At 38.5% G+C, this 15784-nt stretch overlaps 1 protein-coding gene across 4 annotated transcripts in view; it reads right to left on the reverse strand.

Moving 5' to 3' along the window:
- dnai1.2 (dynein, axonemal, intermediate chain 1, paralog 2) overlaps positions 1 to 15784 on the reverse strand; it is a 113801-nt gene that overhangs the window by 11134 nt on the left and 86883 nt on the right. For 3 of the 4 annotated variants that reach the window (XM_078409711.1, XM_078409703.1, XM_078409720.1), the window contains 5 exons: positions 11551 to 11638; positions 8583 to 8662; positions 6178 to 6326; positions 4230 to 4329; positions 1426 to 1611 (listed from right to left, as the gene is read on the reverse strand). In XM_078409711.1, coding sequence (XP_078265837.1) covers positions 1426 to 1611; positions 4230 to 4329; positions 6178 to 6326; positions 8583 to 8662; positions 11551 to 11638 — 603 coding nt within the window. The remainder of the gene's footprint in view (positions 1 to 1425; positions 1612 to 4229; positions 4330 to 6177; positions 6327 to 8582; positions 8663 to 11550; positions 11639 to 15784) is intronic. The other variant, XM_078409729.1, reaches the window with a different exon arrangement.

Below are 15784 nucleotides of genomic sequence, written 5' to 3' on the forward strand. Positions count from 1 at the left end.
GGACAGTATAAAAATAAAAGAGAAGATGTATAACATAGCAAAGATGAGCGGGAAGCCCGAGGATTGGGAAACTTTTAAAGATCAACAGAAGGTAACTAAAAAGGTAATATGGGGAGAAAAGATGAAATACGAAGGTAAGCTAGCCAAGAATATAAAGTCGTAAAAGGTTCTTTAGGTATGTGAAGAGGAAAAAATTAGTTAAGACAAATGTGGGTCCCTTGAAGACAGAAACAGGTGAATTTATTATGGGGAATAAGGAAATGGCAGATGAGTTCAACAGGTACTTTGGTTCTATCTTCACAAAGGAAGACACAAATAATCTCCCAGATGTACTAGGGGACAGAGGACCCAGAGTGATGGAGGAACTGAAAGAAATTCACATTAGTCAGGAAATGATGTTGGGTAAACTGATGGGACTGAAGGCTGATAAATCCCAAGGGCTTGATGATCAGTCATGATCATATTGAATGGTGATGATGGCCCGAAGGGCCGAATGGCCTACTCTTGTACCTATTTTCTATGTTTCTATCAGAAAAGATTTACAAGAGTAACACTTTGAATCAAAGGGGAAAAGGCCCTTTGGCCCACAATATTCATGCTGAACATGATGCAAAGTTAAACTAATCTCTGCCTGCACATAGTCCATATTCCTCCATGCTCTGCAAATCTATGTGCCAACCTAAAAGCCTTTTAAATGGCACTATCTTATTTGTCTCCACTAACACCCCTGGCAGCATGTTTCAGGTACCCACCACTCTGTGTTAATAACTTGCCCTGCAAATCTCTTAAATTTCGCCTCTCCCACCTTAAAGTTATCCCTGCTGGTCATTCAACTCTGGGCCTGTACTTGCTGAAGTTTAAAAGGATGAGGGGGGGCAACTTACTGACTAATGAAAGGTTTGGATAAAGTGAATGAGGAGTGTTTCCACTAATGGGAGGGTCTAGGACCAGAGGCCATAGCCTCAGAATAAAAGGACGTACCTTTAGAAAGGAGAGAGGATGAATTTATTTAGTCAGAGGAATCTGTGGAAATCATTGCTACAGACAGCTATGGAGACCAAGTTAATGGATATTTTTAATGCACAGATTGCAAAATCTTGATTAGTAAGGGGGTCAGGGGTTATGGGGAAAAGGCAGGAGAATGGGGTTAAAAGGGTAAGATAGATCAGCCATGATTGAATGGCAGAGTAGATTTGATGGGCCGAATGGCCTAATTTCGCTCCTAGAACTTATGAACAAAGTTTGTCATATTATCACCTGCACACTCACTCAACAAAACGGTGACATGAGACTATTTTAAAATAATTACGTGTATTTTGTTTTTAATTTAAAGTATTTTAGTGTTAAGGGTATTGAAAAAAATTTTGGAGAAAAATTGTGGAGCTTAATTGCTAACTACATTGGAAATTAAAAATGCAATCTTACCTTTGGTTGTTTACGAAGGTTTGGAGACAATTTCAAAATGATCACACCGCCACGTTCATCGCCTACCATTATAATGGGGTAGGTTGGGTTGAATGCAATATGTGTGAGCTTGTTTCTCTTCTTGCTCACAACAGCTTGCTCGCAGATAGGTTCGTATTTATTAACATTTAAATCATAAACTAAAACCTGGTTAGAAAAAAAATGTTCAAATTGGTCAAGTGAACTTTTCATTTTGGCTAAAGAATTGTGTATAAAGTGTGAAGAGAAGGCGAGGTAATACAATAAACTGAACTGTCAAAACCTTTACATGCTTGGATGCCTTTAATGTCCTGTGGCTAAATTTAAGGAAAGATTAGGGAATATCGGACTTCTTTCCTAAGATCAAACGGCAGCTGTGCTATCCTTGCCCAAATTGCTCCAAATGGTACATATATGATTCCAAAGTTAGATGACTGAGGAAAGATTTAACTTCATACATATTTCAAATTAACACTTGGTAATTTTTTTGGCTCTGTGTGTGTCAAACAGGCAATTAATTTTTGATCCTTCTGTCAATTACTCAAATTCAACAAGCATCTGTAAGTGTTCAAAGGGTATATAAATGTTGGGAAATATTTGTAAGGCGAGTAAACAGAACAGAGATAAGCAGAGTGGAGTTGTAGCAAAGTAATGGGAGATAACATGAATGGACTTGTATCATAGTTTATAAGTTAGTATGATCAAAACTGTTTGATTGGTAAAATATCTATAAAGATATTTAGTGTGGAAATTTTGAAACTGTGTGCTCCATTTCACTACATGTAGTAGCTTTCCTGTGGCAATCCTCGTGGCGTGAGAGAAGAATTAAATGTAAATACACCAGAGGATAATTCAGAACTATAGCTTTTTGTGACTCCAATAGTCCACAATGTTGAGAATACTTTCAGGGATTTTTACAATATCTTAAAAATGCATATGGTAGCTTTTATTTTAAATTTACCTTCAAGATTCAAAACAGTTTATTGTCATATACATTAGAGCGCAATGATATTCCTTGTTTATATGAAGCTCATAAACAACAAATACTTAAATTGAGCCAAGGGAAAATCAAAATTTGCTTCATTAAATCAACAAGTGCAAGAGGAATAACAATTTATAAGAGGGAGATTATATGAGATCAGCTTAATACCCGATCACAAAATAAATTATCCTGCATACATAGGACTGAGGGCCACTTTCTACAGTTTAATCAAATTCTTTTGGAGGAGAGGCAAAAAATGAAGCAAAAATTGACTCCTGTACATTATATTAAATTACTACATAATCTCATTTTAGATTTACCGAATGCATGATCAGCCAAGAAAAAAACCCAATGAAAGACTTTGTGAAAAAAAACTATCCCAGTTACAGAGAAATCCCCAGCTAGCTTTCATGCTTCATATTTGTTCCAATTATTCCTTCCAGCCATTTTTATGGTTTGAAAAGGAACGTTTGTACGAACAATCAAAACTGTTAAGAAATAAGGCAGACAAAGGATTTGTTAACTGTATAATTTAACTCCATATTCATATTTTTTTGGATGCATCTTGTACTAAGCTTAATTTTAAATGGTTTCCAATGTACACCCTTATTCCGGTAGCATGAGATATGGTAAGGGTGCTGTGTTTAAAATAATTAACTACCAATCCAGAAGCTGGACCAAACATCCAGTGCAGATAGACACAAAAAACTGGAGTAACTCAGCAGGACAGGCAGCATCTCTGGAGAGAAGGAATGGGTGACATTTCGGGTCAAAACCATTCTTCAGTCTAAAGAAGGGTCTCGACCCGAAACGTCACCCATTCCTTCTCTCCAGCAATGCTGCCTGTCCCGCTGAGTTACTCCAGGTTTTTGTGTCCATCTTCGGTTTAAACCAGCATCTGCAGTTCCTTCTTACACAAACATCCAGTGCTTCGGGTTGGTGGGGATTAAAATACTACAAACTGCAGATCAGCCTCCACAGGCTAGAGTTGAGATCATTCTCAGGTGGACCAAAATGGTGATCAGTAGCTTTCTGAAGCTCCAGCAACAAATGAACCACATCTGAGAAGTTCAGAGACTAGGAGTTCAGCGACTACACTCATTCTCCTTTTCTGAGATTTTGTCAGGCTTGCTACTGTTGATCAAAAAACAAAGTGCTGGCAGGACTCAGAAGGCCAGGCAGCACCTGAGGCGGGACGGGCAATGTTTTGGGTCAGCTCCCTACTTCAGGATTCCAATATCTGCCATCTCTTGTGTCTCCTTGCTACTGGTGATGCTGTCCCAGTGTGGCAGCCTTATTGGCAGTGCCAGCAATATCATTATATTTCCAAATGCATTTGAAGAAATATGTAGCACAGCCAAAAATCAGCTGCCTAAATGCCAATATTCCAAAGCAGCCTGAGACTGTTTTCAAAAATCCCCAGCAGCCTTATACAACCAATTTTGAAACTGCACTAAATGAGGTCTGTTTAAGTACTGGCTGAAATTAAAATCAAGAGAGTCAAGAGTGTCAAAAGCGATAAGTGAAATAAGGGCTAATAAGACTACAATCCATGTTACAAAACTCTCCATATTTGTCTCCAGTCAATGTCTTTTTCCTGAATTGCAGAATGCAGGAGGTTGCTATTTAAATTGTCCAACAGTTCAAGGATTTGCAGAATTTGACTATGATTTTCCATCACACTTCATTTATCAGGTCCTAATAATGACTATCTCAAATACCATCCTTAATTAATAAATCTAATAATGTTAAAAGTTGGCACAGTTCTGAGAAATATCTTGGGCAGTAAGATAAAATATATTACCTTTCCAGATGTTGTTACTGCTGCAAACACAGTTGAAGAGTAGGGTGACCAAGCAACATCTCCAACTGGTGCATTAAGATCATATGTGAACATTGGATTCCTAGAAGATAAGATACACTAATCATGATTATTGTAGTTTAAACATATTGGCTTCTTGGATAAACTAATTTATTGTACCAGAAAAAAAGCCAAGTGTTCATTTTAAATGGAATTGTGTCTGTCTCTGTATATTAATGTACTAAACTTTTAAAGGAACACTGACTTTTCAAATGGGATTTTTTTTTTCTGTTTTGTTCAAGTTAGTTATTGCCTTCCACTGGGACAATGTAGATGTTTCACACTAATTCTTTGGTGATTAAACAAAAATTACATCTGGTTTGTCGACTGAAGAGAATGTATGGAGACCCAATAGCACTGAAAATAAATCTTCTCAAAGGTTGGATAAGTTCCACAAGAGCTGCTAGCCATCCATTCTAAAGATGAGAAAAATGCATAATCAGGTTATTCCTGCAAAAGAATTGTCACTGATACAATAGTCACACCTGCCAGCATTTGGTCCATATCTCTCCAAACTTGTCCTATCCATGTGCCTTTCGAACTGCTTCTTAAAAGTTGGGATAGACCTTGCCTCAACTACCTCCTCTGGCAGCTTGTTCCATACACCCACCACCCTTTGTGTGAAAAAGTTACCCCTCAGATTTCCATTAAATCTTTTCCCCTTCCCCTTAAACCTATGTCCTCTGGTCCTCGATTCACCTATTCTGGGCAAGAGACTCTGTGCATCCACCCGATCTATTCCTCTCATGATCATATACACCTCAAGAAGATCTACCCTCAGCCTCCTGCGCTCCAAGGAATAGATTCCAGCCTACTCAACCTCTGCCTATAGCTCAGACCCTCTAGTCCTGGCAACATTCTCATAAATATTCTCTGTACCCTTTTCAGCTTGACAACATCTTTCCTACAACACGGTGCCCAGAACTGAACACAATACTCTAAATGTGGCCTTACCAACATCTTACACAATTGCAACATGACCTCCCAACTTCTATATTCAATATTCTGGCTGATGACGGCCAATATGCCAGAAGCCTTTTTAACCACACGATCCACCTTCAGGGAACTATGCACCTTGTCTTTCAGCTAATTTTATACCATACGAGTTGAGGTGTGGATCAATAATGACCATGTCTATCACAGGCACTTAGCAAGCCGAGTTAACAAAAAAAGACTGACTGACTGATAAGGAAACCCAGGATGGAAAGGACACAAATGCTACAGGTCATAAATCAAGCTAACTAAATACATTATTACTACTCAAAAGTGAAGTGTGTGAACCATTTATATCATTGGCAGGCTCGAAGAATTTCTTCTTAAAATCAGCCACTAAAACTATGATAACTTTGGTTTGCTGAAGAGGAATGGGTAAAATCAGGAGAATGGTTTAAATTTGGTTACCATGAAGGGAAAATAATAAAATAGAATAGGAATTTGTGTGTATAAACACTCAGCCAAATCCCAATATGATTTATGCAAATATGTCCTCATAGTAATAGGAGAACCAGTTAAATAAGTTGCAAAACATAAGTTTACATTCTCAAATCTCTGCTAATATTTAACAAAATGTGAGCGGTTTAAAAATCCTGGCTTTTTTTTCTTCAGTGTTCTCATTCCAAAAGCATTCCCAATGTTATTCACTTGAAATATGTTAATTTAAAAAAATCAGAAGTGAATCTTTGGAACACTGATTGCCTGTATTATTCTTACTTTAGTGGTATTAAAGGAGAAGAATTAAATATTAATTAAAATAATGATATGACAGGGAACAAAGTAAAATCCTACATTAAAATTACCTGTGAAAGCCAATATGTGAAACTACACAGATCTGCCTCTTATATCGTGCATTGCAAAATTATTCAAAACATCCTCATTCTCAGTTTTCACCTACTTTAAATTGTGATCCCAAATCTTCACTGTCCAATCTGAACTGCAGGAAATGAAGATATCTGGATGAAAGGCATTCCAGTTTAATGCATCCACGGCCATATGATGGGCATCATATGAAGAAAGAAATTCACTGGAATAGGCTTTGGAACACTAAAAATTAAAATAATGAGAAATTGTTTTTTTTATTGATGATACATTGAATATATGTGTAGGAAGGAACTGCAGATGCTGGTTTACATCGAAGATATACACAAATTGCTGGAGTAACTCAGCGGGACCTCTCAGGCAGCATCTCTGGATAAAGAAATGGGAAGATGCTGCCAGAACTGCTGTTCCTCCAGCATTTTGTGGCTATATACATTGAATGCACATTGAATCACCTCCATTAACTTTACTCAAATCCTCCAGGAAAAAAAAAATAGCCATGTGAACCTGTATGGGGTAAAGGCATTTATGAACCAGAATGAGCCTCGCTTTACCATTACTATCATGTCAGGTGATCAACACTGGTTTTGCGAAGGGCATGGTGAGGCAGGTTAGAAGCACCAGACAAACCTAAAGTGAAGTCCCAACTTGAAACTGAGCAAAGATATCTCTAAAGGCTAAATCTCATAACCAACAGACTAGATCAAAGCTATGTAGAGCCCTGTCATATCAAAAATAATATTGACCATCAATTAAATAACATGAACGTCATGCCAGAGGTGGAGGCTCCAAAACATTCCCACTCTCAACAATGGCAGAGACTAGTGCTTTACAGTAAAGCCATGGCTGTTATTGCTGATCATATTCAGCCAGCTATGAGTCTCCTTTATCCAAACTGTTCATTGCTTCATGCAAATCTATCAGATCCTTCAATAGATTTTTTTTTTTAGATTTAGAGATACAGCGCAGAAACAGGTCCTTCGGCCTACCGGGTCCGCGCTGCCCAGCGATCCTCACACATTAACACTATCCTACACCCACTAGGGGCAATTTATTAAAAAACATTTGCCCAGCCAATTAACCTACAAACCTGCAAGTCTTTGGAATGTGGGAGGAAACCGAAGATCTCGGAGAAAACCCACGCAGGTCACGGGGAGAACGTACAAACTCCGTACAGACAGCACCCATAGTCAGGATTGAACCCGGGTCTCCGGCGCTGCATTCGCTGTAAGGCAGCAACTCTACCGCTGCGCCACCGTGCCGCCCCAGTTAGAGCCCCAGTTTTCAGTTATCCACTTGGGACAATCGTGCAATATTTTGCTGCACTCGCTCTAATAACGAAATAAGCATTTATGAAATGAGGAACACCAAGTTTCAGATGTGGACTCAAGAAACATCAGATACTGGAATCTTGTAAAGAACACAAGGTGCTGGAGTAACTCAGCAAGTCAGGCAGCGTCTCTGGAGGACATGGATAGATGACGTTTCGGGTCAGGATCCTATTTCACATCAATTGTCGTGGGGGAGAGAATGCTAGAAAAGAGGTTTAGTTTAGAGATACAGCGCGGAAACAGGCCATTTGGCCCACCGGGTCCACACCACCAGCGATCCCCGCACATTAACACTATCCTACACCAACTAGGGACAATTTTTACATTTACCAAGCCAATTAACCTACAAACCTGTACGTCTTTGGAGTGTGGGAGGAAACCGAAGATCTCGGAGAAAACCCACGCAGATCACGGGGAGAACGTACAAACTCCGTACAGACAGCACCCGTAGTCGGGATGGAACCCGAGTCTCCGGCGCTGCATTCGCTGTAAGGCAGCAACTCTACCGCTGCGCCACCGTGACCGCCCTGGTGGAGGTGGGACAAAGCCCAGCAAGTGATAGGTAGATACAGGTGGGGGATTTGATTTGATTGGCAGAACGGTAGACAAAGGGGACAAACGGGAGATAAAAGATATCTAAATGAGACAAAAGGGTGTTTATCAGGAGAGAATAAGAAAGAAAGAGAAGTGAATGGAAAGCCTGAGGGAGGGATATAAGTCGACAGTTTTGGAGATTTGGAGAATGGGTGTGCAGTAGTGCCTGGAAAGGGAGTGAGAGGGGGTCAGGGCGCAGGAGGGAAGAAAAGAAAAAAAATGGTATGGAGGATTACCTGAAATTGGACAATCCAATAGTCATACTATATGGTTGTAAACCACCCAAGCAGAATATGAGCCACTTTTCCTCTTGTCTCCATGTGGCCTCACTCTGGCAATGGAGGAGTCCCAGGACAGAAAGATCAGTATGGAAAATGGAGGTTTGAGTCAAAATGGTTAGCAACCGAGAGATCCAGCAGGCCTAGACAGACTGTGTACAAATGTTAGCACAAATGCCATCTCTGATTGATAGATTATACTATGTTATGTACTGTACTCTGACACTCAGCTTGCTTTCTTGAGCATTTAGTAACATTGATTTATTTGGTGATTTTACCTTGTGTATTTGTCCTTCTTCTGTGCCAACCAGGAACAAATTGGGTTTCTGTTTATGGAAGTCAAAGGAGGTTCCACAGCCTAGTTTAAATACACAAAATGTGAATGAATAATGTTTGCAAATTATAAGATTTTTTGCCATACTAAATGCCTTATTATTTCATTATTTCATTCAATTAATATGAATACAGTTTGAATGATCGAGTTTCAAAGAATGCAACTGGCCTGTCGAATAGTTCACTGCAAATGCTCTTGATTTCACAATTCTGGTTCACATTGCATTATACTCATGCTGTGAAATTCTGAAAACGTAGGTCTATTACTTGTCACTAAATCAAGAATTATTAGGAAGCATTTAGATGGCATGATCAATGATTATCCCATGTTGCAAGATAATAGATAAAGGGGAGGCACAAAACTGGCCCTTTCTGTGGAGGGCGAAAAGGCCTGTTTCCATGCTGTAACGTTCTTCTTCATGAAATAAGGCTGAGGCAAGAATGGTTATAGGTCTCCATGGCATGGAATATTAGCAGAATGGAGTTAGACAAAATAATGAGTGTCACATCGTTAATGTAGAAAGAGTTGTTGAGGGACAATTATAAGATCTGTGACATAGTATAGAGAGGGTAAGCATTCTCTGCATTTCAATTCAGAACTCAGATTTCTTGTACAAGTAGAAAACTGTTGTCTTTTGAAAGATTGCGAATTGGAAATGTCCTATTTTAATGCTTTTACAGGAGGACATATGTTTTTTTTGGAGTATGTGCATGGAAATATAATCAGGCAATGCTTTTGTTTTCATACTTAAGTGCTTGCAAATCAAATTTTCCCCACATAAGATATTATGGCAACTGTTTCCTGGTTATTTTGTGTAACTCTGAAAATTGAAGCAAACACTGACACCGTTTTCATTTGAGTCACAAAACAGTTGAATGCCATTTCCCTATTCTGTTTTTTGCTTTTGAAGTATTGCAGAATAAATTAGTCCAAGTTATCTTGGGACCTGACATATTGGTCACTCTCAGGACAATTAAACATCAGAAAATACTGTGGAATTACAATTTGATTTTATCTGTAATCTCTCCTAATTATTCTCTATCCTTTGGCCGCAACCGGACCTCAAACTTAACATGCCACATAGTCATCGGTATTTCAAACAAAGCAACTCATGTAACATTTTCCCTATTTTCTCAGCAGAGGAAAGGCAGGCAGGATCACTTTAAAGATTGAATTTGATTTCATGAAGAGCTAACTATGTATTTTGACTAAAAGAGGTAAACCAATTCAGGAAGGGGATGGGAAGAACTTTCTTCATCTGGGATGATAAACCTTTGGAATTTACTATCCACGAAGACCAAGCAGGCTCAGTCAATCAATATGTTCAAGAAAGAGATTGATGGCTCTTTAGATATTTAAAAAAAATCAAAAGCATTAGAGACCAGATCATGTCATAAGTGAAATGTGTAGAATTAGGCCATTCAGCCCATCAAGTCTACTCCGCCATTCAATCATGACTGATCTATCACTCCCTCCTAACCACATTCTCCTGCCTTCTTCCCATAACCTCTGACACCCTTACTAATCAAGAATCTATCTATCTCTGCCTTAAATATATCTACTGACTTTGCCTCCACAGCCTTCTGTGGCAAAGAATTCCACAGATTCACCACCCTCTGATTAGAGAAATTCCTCCTCATCTTCCTAAAAGAACGTCCTTTAATTATTGAGGCTATGACCTCCAGTCCTAGACCTGCCCACTAGTGGGAACACCCTCTCCAAATCATCTCTATACAAACCTTTCACTATTCCGTATGTTTCAATGAGGTCCCCCCTCATTCTTCTAAACTCCTGCGAATATAGGCCAAGTGCCGTCAAATGTTCATCATATGTTAACCTACTCATTCCTGGGATCATTCTCCTAAACCTCATCTGGATCCTCTCCAGAGCCAGCACTTCCTTCCTCAGATATGGTGCCCAAAATTGTTCACTACATTCCAAATGTAGCCTGACCAGCACCTTATAGAGCCTCTGCATAATAGATAATGGGTCTGAGGAGAAAGAGCATCCATGATCCTATTGTATAGCAGAGTAGACATAAGTGCCAGATGGAATATTTCTGCTCCAATGTTCATATTCTTGCGGTACAATACTGAGAACTATATTCTGCAATCCGTATCTTCCCCTTTGCTCTATCCATTGTACTTGAGTTTGACTTGATCGTATTCATGTATGATATATCTGATCTGTTTGGATAGCATACAGAGCAAAGCTTTTCACTGTACACATGACAATAATAATACCTAAGTTTAAAAACCTTTATGTTCTGGTCAGCCTATCTTCAACTATCCAAAAGGATAACCTGGTTTAATCATTATTTCATTGCAGTTTCTGGGATCTTGCTGCGCAAAAAATTGGCTGTCACAGATCCATACCTTAAACTGACTACATTATTAGCTGTAAAATTCCCTTTCCTTTGAAAATCTGCCATGCTCAAAATGATGTTTTGCCCCATTGACTGTAATTTTCCTAAGCAAGAACACTTTTAGACACGTATCTTGGGTTAAACCTAATCAGCGATTAAAATTTAAGAGGATGTAAAACATAATTTGCAAATAGAAATTGTTGAAGCACTCCTTAGCTACTAAAACCAGTTCTAACATGTAAGAAATGTGGCACATTGCCAAAAGGCATATAATTTATTTGAATCAGAAAACTGTGAACAGGTTTCCGCATTAGTCCTGCTTGAAGATTCTTGAAGGGGAAAAATAATTGCCTGTTAGCAATTAATGTTCTGATGGATGATATGATTAAATATTATGAAGGAAAATAACTGCAGATGCTGGTACAAATCGAAGGTATCACAAAATGCTGGAGTAACTCAGCGGGTCAGGCAGCATCTCTGGAGAGAAGGAATGGGTGACGTTTCGGGTCGAGACCCTTCTTCAGACTGATTAAATATTATGGCTTACCCATAATTTGCAGCTGCAAATTTTCTAATGCATCTTTACAAATTCCATCAAGTGTAAGTTTGATGATATCTGTGTGAATAATTTCATTCTGGGAATAAAAATAACATATTCCAGTTACTTTAGTGGTTGCATTTTCCAAAATGAATACATCATTAATATTGACTTGCTAATTTTTAATTTTTGCCTCAGTCATATCCCAATAATTAGCTATGCTGCCTAACCAAAGTGATATTTGTGTGCACTCTTTTAAATATATGCATTATAGGTGAAAGTTAAATTGAGTGGAACCACCTTTACTTATCTCCCATGTTTAAAAACAGAAATAACTAGAATTACTCACCAGGTCAGGTAGCAGCAGTGGATAGTGAAATGGTGTTAATGTTTTAAGTCATCAGAAATTTTGAAAGTCTGAAGTGTAACATATTTTAAGACGCAGTGGAAATGAGGAAAGAAGAATAAATAAAGGGGAAGGTCCTGAGGTTGTGATAGGTCTGAAGGCAGGAGTGATTAAGTGACAACCAGAATGACATATTTTACTTTCCTTTGCATTAGGGGGTTTAGACTCATTAACTTGTTCCAGATTAAAACACTCATTGACACAGTAGGGACAATTTATAGTACCCAAATTAACCTACTAACATGCAAGTCTTTGTAATAATGTGGGAGGAATTCAGGCATCCAGAGGACACCCATTTGTTTGCAGCAAGAACATGCAAACTCCATACAGACTGTGTCAGGGGTCAGGATTGATCCCAGGTCACTGGAGCTATGAGGAAGCACTTCTACCAGCTGCACCTTTACCAAATTTCACCCTGCCCATAAGTATTTGAAAGGAAATAATTGTGGGGCAAAAGGGATAGGGTGGGTAGATGAGTGGGACTAGAGGGATTGTTTTTGCATAGAAACATGTACATTTACAGTGAATGTTAAGAGATTTTGTGATGTACTCACCTCCTCACATTTAGTTTCATTTCTGACAGCTGGTAACCAAAAGACAAAGATTTAGGTAAATGAACCAGATGTGAAGAAGGAGCTTGTATTCACTGGAATTTAGAAGGATAAGTGGGGATCTTATAGAAACATAAAATTATTAAGGGATTGGACAAGCTAGATGCAGGAAACATGTTCCCAATGTTGGAGGAGTCCAGAACTAGGGGCCACAGTTTAAGAACTAGGGGTCGGCCATTTAGAACTGAGATGAGGCAAAACTTTTTCACCCAGAGAGTTGTGAATTTGCGGAATTCTCTGCCTCAGAAGGCAGTGGAGGCCGATTCACTGGATGCATTCAAAAGAGAGTTAGATAGAGCTAGTGGAATCAAGGGATATGGGGAGAAGGCAGGAATGGGGTACTGATTGTGGTGATCAGCCACGATGTCATTGAATGGCAGTGCTGGCTCAAAGAGCTGAATGGCCTACTCCTGCACCTATTTTCTATGTTTCTATGAAACTTTTTATTTACATGGAGAGTTATTGTGATCGACAATGTGATTGCCAAAAAGGGTGGTGGAAGCAGATCCAACGGCAAAATGCAAATGTGAATTGGATATATGCATGCTGAAAAACAATTTCAAGACTACAGCTAAAAAGGAGAAAGACAGTGAGATTAATTGGATAGCTCCATTAAATAGGCTGACATTTGAAAGATGAGCTGAAAGATTTTCTGCCTTCTATCATTCTATGGTACAACGCCATTCTTAAAACCTTAATAAAATGAACCTTAAATGTTGTCTGAATTTCACTGGTAAGTTGATTTATATACTCATGTTATTTGTTTCATTGCGAACGTAATTGTTTTGAGTTTGATACAATTTCTGTTTACAGAATGATTAGTTGGAGGATCAGGCCCATCATGCTAATACACTGCTATAAAATTTCAAGCATGAAACCAGTCAGTTAGAAACTATGTGATTAATGTTAGGAAGAGAGAGTTAGATAGAGCTCTTAATGATAGCGGAATCAGGGGTTATGGGGAGAGGGCAGGAACGGGGTACTGATTGTGAATGATCAGCCATGATCACATTGAATGGCGGTGCTGGCTCGAAGGGCCAAATGGCCTACTCCTGCACCTATTGTCTATTACAAAAAAAATGTTTCAACAATCTTGATATCTGTTATTCGAGTGCACCTTTCAAAGTGTAAATTGCCCATATAATGCATTATTTTGGATAAATTTATGTACTAGGTTCAAATGTGTCTTTAATCAAGAACTATTTTTTTTCTCCTTGTATTGTGAAGGTAAGATCTTATGATTTATGTGACAGTTAACCTCAAACCTCACTACCAGGCTAGATGAGACCAACAGTGTTTAGTGAGGCAATTTTATCCAAGTAGGGCATCCCCCCTGATTGTAAATGGGAAAAATTGTTTATTTTGTTGTTGATTAGTCACTAATAACACATTTAGATACTTTTTGCTTATGGTTCCTTGCTTGCTATGTGCAAATATAGTAACTATATTTTCTTAAATTTAATCAATTGACTTCACCACTATTTTGTTGTTGATTAGTCACTAATAACACATTTAGATACTTTTTGCTTATGGTTCCTTGCATGCTATGTGCAAATATAGTAACTATATTTTCTTAAATTTAATCAATTGACTTCACCACTAGTTTTCCATAGATTATGAACATCCAATATATGTGCTGCCCATACATACATATGAATAAGTATTTGGGAGACCAGTGGATGGATTTACTGTCTACAGATATCTTCTGCCACCTGGGAATTCATTTGTGGTCGCATTTCCGACTTGTGAACTGTCTAGATTACAAACAGTTCACAAGAACGGAACCCTGTCATAATCTGAGGACAACCTGTACACATTACAAAATTATTTCATTGGCAAAAATCCTAAAAACCAGCAAAATACATATTATTTCTATCATCACAGAGGTAACAAGTCAAATTATTTTCAGATCAAATGCAAACTCAAAAGCAGAATATACTTTTTTGTGATTAATAGAAACTCCACAAATCAAAATAAGCTGGATATTTTCCCTTGGTTACAGTAAATGTTAAGAATTCACTGTTAATTACAATTGTGTATTATTTTTAAAAACAGCCATTATTCAATAGGGATCTTAATTCTTACTACTGTTAAATTCAGAAACATTCATCATTGTAGTATTAATTATTCACCCCAGAACTCAAATTTTCTACAGTAAGTATAAACGAAATAAGTGAATGATGATGACTGATGTATTCCAGAGCCCATCAAAATCACAAATTTGACACTTCATCATTAATAACAAAGAATTGGTCCACAGCAGCTTCAAAGATTGAACTTTCTCTTGGATTTCCATCATTTGTAACAATCTAGCAATTAAAATTGTTTAATTTAATAGAAAGAAAAAATTGACATTTTTGAAATTCTCTTATCAGTTTTACACATAGTCAACATAGAGATATAAAGCACAGAACAAAGGTACATAGTTACTTAAAAGTGGTGTCACAAGTAGATAGGTTGGTAAAGAAGGATTTCAGCACATAGGACTTCATGAGTACTGAGTATAGAAGTTGGGAGGTCATGTTACAGTTATACAAGACATTGGTGAGGCCCCTATATGGGGATCATGTTGGGTTCGGTTTTGCTCACCCTGTTATAGGAAAGATGTTGTTACGCTGGAAAGGGTGCAGAAAAGATTTATGAGGATGTTGCCAGGACTCGAAGACCTGAACTATCGGGAGAGGTTGAGCAGGCTAGGACTTTATTCTTTGTACCGCAGGAGGATGAGGGGTGGTGATCTTATAGTGGTGTACAAGATCGGGAGAGGAATAGATAGGGTAAATGCACAGAGTCGTTTACGCAGAGTAAGGGAATGGAGAACCAGAGGATATACGTTTAAGGTAAGAGAGGAGAGATTTAATGAGAACCTGAGGGTCAATTTTTTAATACAAAGGGAGGTAAGTATATGGAGGCAGTTGAGGCAGGTACTATCACAAAGTTTAAAAAACATTTAGCCAGGAATATGGATGGGATAGGTTTAGAGGAGTATTGGGAAAATACAGGCTTGTGGGTCTAGTGTAGATGGGGCATGTTGGTCGGCGTGGGCAAGTTGAGCTGAAGGGCCTGTTTCCACACTGTACGACCCTATGACTCTCTATGACTCGTAGTGGCAGGCCTTCATCCTACCTTGCCCATGCTTACCAAGTTGGCATGCTGGGCTAGTCCCATTTGGCTGCATTTGGCCCAGAGCCATTTAATAATCTTCCTCTCCATATATCTGTTCAAA

The sequence above is a fragment of the Rhinoraja longicauda genome, chromosome 1, assembly GCF_053455715.1.
Source record: "Rhinoraja longicauda isolate Sanriku21f chromosome 1, sRhiLon1.1, whole genome shotgun sequence".
NCBI classification, from domain to species: domain Eukaryota; kingdom Metazoa; phylum Chordata; class Chondrichthyes; order Rajiformes; family Arhynchobatidae; genus Rhinoraja; species Rhinoraja longicauda.